The sequence below is a fragment of the Gymnoscopelus braueri genome (genome assembly GCF_963280865.1).
Source record: "Gymnoscopelus braueri genome assembly, chromosome: 3".
NCBI lineage: Eukaryota > Metazoa > Chordata > Actinopteri > Myctophiformes > Myctophidae > Gymnoscopelus > Gymnoscopelus braueri.
In genome coordinates this window covers 13,670,297-13,677,183 of record NC_137612.1, presented here as the reverse complement: position 1 = coordinate 13,677,183, position 6,887 = coordinate 13,670,297, and the positions used below count along the sequence as shown (strand labels likewise).

The window sequence follows — 6,887 nt, the reverse complement described above, 5'->3', positions numbered from 1 at the left end:
ATGTTTTAATTATTGTTTAAGCAATAATTAAGAACCCAAAATGTATATGTATTTCTCTGTAGCCACACCCCCATCTGAAAATATTTTGTGCCAGAGGACCAATTAACATTTTCTTCAAGATGTTTTTGAATATAGCAGATCTACAAGCACACAACGCGCCGCATCATTGAGCGTTGTGAGCTTGTAGATCTTCTATTTTCAAATAGCCAATAGCCTAGGTTAAAAGTGCTCATGGGACTTATGGTCGCTTCTTGCTTCTTTTGGTCTTGTTTTATGGAAACAACAAGCCATAGACTTTCTTGGATTTTAAATCCTGTTAGCTGACCTTGTATTGAACTGTACTTTCATGTGCTTTTTTTCTGCAAACTTCTAATAAAATATTCAATCAATCAAAACATATAGTTGCTTATTTTCTCTCACAAAATATGGCAACACTGTCTATCATTGGTAGGATTCATAATTCCTATAATTATTACCATAGTTTGAAACGGAAAATCACGAAAAAACGGAAAATCATATTGAAAATAGCAGATCTACAAGCTCACAGATTGGCTATTTTCAAATAGCCTTCATTTGAATGAAGATCTTCATTCTTCAAAATGAATGGTGAAGGAACTGGAGTCATAGATGTATTCTTGCTATGCATTGAGGACCTCTAGTGGCAGGCTACATTATCTCAACATATTCAACACAATGTAAACACTGTATCCATTTTGTTTAACAGACCTATCAATATTCTATCACCAACGCCTTCTTAAATAAAATGATATTTCATCATTTCTGTTTTATCATTAATAATCAGACCAAAGCAAGGATATCTTTTTATAGCAAGCAATATTTATTTAAAAAAAAGAAAAGGAAATCTACTACAAGAACTACACATTGAATTATATAAGGCCTTGATTAAACTACTATTGCTATTACTGTACAATATTGTACCAAAAAAAAAGAGTGTACCTCTGCAATGTACAACATTGTATATACAAAGTAACATTTTTAACACAGGATTATCCAATAATACAGAGACAACTATAAATAGATCTGACGTTACAGTCATTTTTTTCTTTTCTTTTTTTTTTATTTTTAGTTCTGCTGTTTTCAAATGGACACAAACAATGCATATTTAACGATAAGTCAGTTCCAACCAAACAAAGTCATTCACACACTCAAGGAAGGGCAAAATGATTGATTAGCATTCAGACAGGCTGACAATATTATGGTGACAGGAAAATCTCCCAGCTTTTCTTCACAGCGCAGCCATGGAACCCATGAGCAAACCAACCAACCAACCAACCAACCACTCACTCTCTAACATACCATACGTACGTGTGGGTGAAGGTAAAGTGAGTTTAGACCATTGTTTCTTAAAGTGGGGTCCGGGGACCCCCAGGGGTCCTTGAGAAGGGGGTTCCAGGGGGTCCCCAGCAAAATGTGTTAATATAGCGTCACAAAAATCTTAACCACTTTAACCTTTTATACTTTGGGCTATTCAAAAGTAGCAGATCTACAAGCTCACGTCTTCCAACGTCTTTCAGGCCAAGGACCCCTTTAGCTGAGAGAGAGATGAAGCAGGGACCCCCTACATACTGGATTCATGTTAAATGTGTTTTCAGACATTTAACCTCAGTGTTTTTTAAACTTGCTCAAGACTTGGTCTGCTCTTTTTTTCCCTGTACACCAAACGTTGTCAGGCGTTGTGAGCTTGTAGATCGGATATTTTCGTCTAATGTTCCCCCAGCGAATAGGGATGCTATTTTTGACGTAACAATGTGTGGCACCCTCAGAATAGGAGGCGCGCTAGGGTTCAGTGTGGTTGATGATGTCACTTGGGGGTGGAGAGAATGCGAGCAAAAAGAGGAAGAACCAGAACAATGGAGACCTGAGCAGGCGGTACACAATAAGGTCCATAGAAGGGAACATGATGAGGTCAGACCTGGTAAAAAAAAAAAAAAGTCCTTTTGAAAACATGAAGTCTTCATTTAGTTCAACTTTACAAGGCGTGTGTCACTTCTTACGGTGTATAGTATAAAGCCAAATGGATACTTTGTCTTCAAACACAAAAAGCAACAACGTAACAAACCATAAGGAACTATTTTCAAATGTGTCTTTGCCTGCAGGTCTGAATGAGGAAGAAATATGAAGGGAAAAAAAAGACAGTGATAGCTCTCAGTAAACTATATTATTATTCTCCTTCCTGGGTTCCTACTGTGTACAGAGTCCATCGTTGCTCCGCTTGTATTTAACCATACGTTTTTTTGTGCCCTATTTTCTAATTTGTTTGGGGGTAAAAAATCCGAAACAAAAAAAAAGAAAAGGCAATCTACAAGCTTGTAGATCTGCATTTTTTCTAGCAATGTTTTGAATATTATAATGATATGCCACAAATTAGGGATGCCGGGTTTAAAGTGGTTAAAAGCTGGGACAGTGACACACGTCGCACATCCTTTGCGCACATGTGTGTGTGTGTGTGTGTGTGTGTGTGTGTGTGTGTGTGTGTGTGTGTGTGTGTGTGTGTGTGTGTGTGTGGTGTTCAGTACTGGTGCTCCACACACAGGCACTGGCATCGTGCTGACAGACTCATTGTGTCAGCTGTTATCTCCTCCAGCTATTGTTTTGTTCCCTTTGTGATGAGAGGTATAAACCCTAGAGTTAAAAATGATATAAAGCCTAAACCTATGAGCTTTAGTCTCGCGTAGCCAAACACATATATTCCACAATCTCCAAAATCTGGAACAACATCCTCCCAAAGATCCGAGACAGGAAGCTGTCATCCGTTTGTCATTTCCGTTCACGAAAATATATCTTAAAATGTATTTTTATCTATTTAATATAATTTTTTTTCCATTTCTAAGCAGCAAGCTATACATGCTGAGATGGTTTTGATTTATATTCGGATACATTTGCGCGACTGTGAAGACGAAACGGAAGCGGGGAGGAGGAGGCGTCACATCCGCGTTATCCTCTGATCATTTTCAGAGCTTCCGTTGATCCAGACCCCACTTTTTGTTTCTCAAAGTGGGGTCCGGGTACCCCCATTGTGGGAGGAAACAGTCTGGCTGCAGAGACTAGCTATGATGGGGTCTGTGTGTACGCACACACACTCATACATGCACGTATGCACGCTTACACACACACACACACACACACACACACGGCACATGCAGCCACACCCAGACGGCAACAACAACAGTTCCAACATTTTTTTTACCATTTATAATAATATTCTGAGCATTAATAATAAACAAGAAAGTAAATCATAAAAAGCATCTTAAATTGTTTTAAGAATGCATCGGATGAGGCGGGTCGGTTGTGCTTCTAATCCAGAACACACACACACACACACTCAAGAAGACTCAATCTGAATCTCCATTCCTCAGCTCTATATATGCTTCCAGTTATCATCATCGTGATTATTAAATATACATCATACACACCATTAGAATAATAAAAAAGAAACCCTTTTTTGCTGTTATACTGATAGAGGAGCAAGCTATAATTTTGTTTTAAGTGTCATATAGGTGTATCTGACCTGTTGATAGATAGCTATATATATATATATGTATATATATATATACTGATGCAGTCGGCCAGCTTTGCCACTATGGCTGCCAGCTGTGGCCCCAGCATGCAAGGAGCCCCTGAAATGGGGCATATAGCTGCCACAGAACACACACACACACACACACACAGCTTTGGTAAAGGCATGTGCACACGTGTGTACATTTTTCCCACATTCCATATTATCAAAATGCTGGGTTTCAAATGCTCTCCCCACCCCCTTACACACAACAAGTCATGCTGTAAAAGGAGACGCAAGCCTCCTGAATGCCTCAAAAACTGCCAGCTTTTTTGTTTTTGTTTTATTATTATTGTTATTATTATTGCTACAGATTTCAGAATAACTTGTATGTGTGGGGAGAACATGTTGTTATGCTGATGATGGCGTGCTATACTGATGAACAGGGAGGAATCACTGCTGGGTTGTTTAGTTGGACAAGAGAAGAGAGCAGGTAAAAAGGCTGTTACAGTAAGCCTGATTTATATGTGTGTTAAATCACACACCATTTGATACTGATATTTGGCCCCAGCTTCATTAACCTCTTAATTCATTCACTGCACATCTTCTCTGCATCCGTCCGTCCGTCCGTCTGTCATCCATCCATAGGTCCATCTTTCTCCCCTCACAGTCTCCTACTTTGGAAGCAGTGAGTGTTGAGTTTGTACAAAAGAGAAAGAGATTTTTTTTTCACGTTTCACAGTCTTATTCTCAGGAATCAAACACCCCTCCCCATTGTACTGAAAGCATTGTCCAAAAGTCCAAACAGTGCTTCTTCGTACGTCACTCAAAGCGTTGTGGCCGGGGTAATTATAATGAACACTCTCGCACACACCCACGCCACACAAAACAAACACACTCTCAAGCATCACATCAAGTAGTGAATGTTACCGTTAGGCTGTAAGGTCTGAGTCCTGAGTCCTTGTTCCCTAAAACATCCTCAGTGTTCACTTCACTCAAAGCTTTTTTTTTTCTTTTTTTTTTCAATCTCAAGAGTTTAATGAACACTGGGGATTTTATCGTGATATTGGTGTTTCAATGAAGAGGAGAGGAGAGGAGAGGAGAGGAGAGGAGAGGAGAGGAGAGGAGAGGAGAGGAGAGGAGAGGAGGGTTTGTTTACTTCTCTAGGGCATTGGTTCTCAAAGTGGGGTCCGGGGACCCCCAGGGGTCCTTGTGTTGGGGGGGTTCCAGGGGTTCCCCCGCAAAATGTGTTAATATAGCATCACAATAATTTTAACCACTTTAACCTTTTATACTTAAAGCTATTCAAAAAATAGCAGATATACAAGATCGTAGTGCGGCACTGAGTTTGTAGATCTGCTATTTTTGAAAAATCGTGAAAATTTGTGCAAACCTTATATAGAACAAAATATTTTGAGATGGGGGGCCAAATGCATATCATTTTGGGGGGTCCTTGACATGTGAAAAAGCTTGAGAACCACTTGCTCTAGGGTTCTGTGGTAGCTGAGCTGCGATGACCAGAAGCTACCAGCAGGGGGGGGGGGGGGGGGGCGGTGGTGGAGAGAGGAGACCAGGGGGGGCAGAGAGTTCCAGTATTATTGTGAAAGTTATGAGCTTTAAATGCTACAGCTAGCGGGGTTTTAGTACTGTACGTCCAACGTGAAATACCTGAAGTGCTTTCAGCACCTAGGAGGTGAAGAGCTATTATGGGAATCAAACATTTTGAGGGGTCAGTTTCTTTCTTTTTTTTTGGGTGGTGGGAGTGAGGGGGCGGGGGTTAGATCTCCTGTTGAGGCTGTGGTGGCGGAGGCGGGGGAGGGGGCACGCCGCCCGCAGAGGGGGGCACAGTGGAGGTGGGCGAGCCCATGGCGGGGCTGCCCGCGCCGCCCCCCTCCCGGCCCTTGGGGAGGAAGACCACCGGCTTGGGCCTGGTGGCCGGCGGGCGCACACCACCGCCCCCCACCTCCCCCCCCCGGAACAACGGGGAGGAGGAGAAGGAGGGGCTGATGGGGGAGGAGCAAGGCAGCGGGCTCCGCTGACCCCCCTTGGAGGGCCGGAAGGAGGAGGGCACGTCGCTGGCGGACGAGGCGCTGCGCTGCAGCGGGTGGCCGCCGTGCCCCCCGCCGCAGCAGCCACCCCCCTCGCCGCCCCCGCCGTCCCCCCGCAGCAGGCGCGAGTGGAGCGGGCTGGACGGCTCCGAGGCCCCGCCCCCCCCTCCTCCGGACATGCCCTTCAGCTGCTCCAGGGTGTCCAGGACCACGTCGGGCGCGGCGTGCGCGTGTTTGGCGCTCTGCTGCCTCTCCAGCTCCCTGAGGGCCAAGCTCACCGTCGCCTCGATGTCCTGGAAGCAACAACAAGAAAAAGACACCTCTTATGTCCATATTCAGACGTTTTGTGTTTTTATTCCCGTAAATTAACGCCCTACTTGATCATACAAATGTCACACAAAAGTAGCAATAGTAGTGTCTTTCCATAGGATCCCTCCAGCGGCAATTTACCGGTGTTAATTTAACTCCGAGAGGGTACAAATAAGACCCTCGAAGGCAGGCGTGTCTAGGGTTATGATGCCATAGCATGGGAGGACGACGACCGCCGTTCAGAGTATGGGAAGTCTCCCCATTGGCTTAAAGGACAGCCAATGATTAAAAAGATGTCGAAAATATGTCGCATAGGTGTTCACTAGTTGCTGTATGTTCGTAGACCAGCACGCTCTTCGAGCAAGCTGGTAAAAAGGTCTTAAAAGTCATTCAATTGTAACTTTACAAATGTGCAAATACCCTGTATACACTTATACTGTATGTTGGTTTGATTACTGTTGAGTGAGAAAACAGTATTGCACATTAAGATAATCATCTGGGGACCCCCCAAAATCATTTGAGGACCACTGTTATAAGGAAGCAGGTATGTACAATAATATTTATGTTTGAAGTAGTTATGTAAAATATGTCCTATAAGGAAGCAGGTATGTATGTACAGCATGTATGTTTGAGCTGGTACCTGTGAGCTGTGCTCCACCTGACCTATGACCTCAGGGTCCAGCGGCCTGTGGTTGCTGAAGCTCTTGGAGCGCCCCGCTGAGGTCGTCTTGCGCAACTGCGGGCTCTCCACCTGAGAACACACAATGGCCCCGCGCGGTCAGTGGTGGAAAGTAACTAAGTACATTTACTTAAGTACTGTACTTGAGTACAATTTTGAAGTATTTGTACTTTAATTGAGTATTTCTAATTTCCAATACTTTTACTTCTACTCCACTACAGCTCAGAGGCAAATATTGTACTTTTACTCCACTACAATTATTTGAAAACTTTAGTTACTAGTTACTTTTCAGATATAAATTATGATATAATGAAACACACATTAACCACTTTAA

The 6,887-nt window shown here is 43.2% G+C and overlaps 1 protein-coding gene across 4 annotated transcripts in view; it reads right to left on the bottom strand.

The window, feature by feature from the left end:
- Window positions 1-817: 817 nt before the first annotated feature.
- The window catches only part of srgap2 (SLIT-ROBO Rho GTPase activating protein 2), a 101,176-nt gene continuing 95,106 nt past the window's right edge, over window positions 818-6,887 (bottom strand). For all 4 annotated transcript variants that reach the window (XM_080423932.1, XM_080423933.1, XM_080423934.1 and 1 more), the window contains exons 22-23: window positions 6,515-6,625; window positions 818-5,858 (exon numbers count right to left, since the gene is read on the bottom strand). In XM_080423932.1, the coding sequence (XP_080280058.1) occupies window positions 5,295-5,858; window positions 6,515-6,625 (675 nt within the window). In that variant the 3' untranslated portion in view covers window positions 818-5,294. The remainder of the gene's footprint in view (window positions 5,859-6,514; window positions 6,626-6,887) is intronic.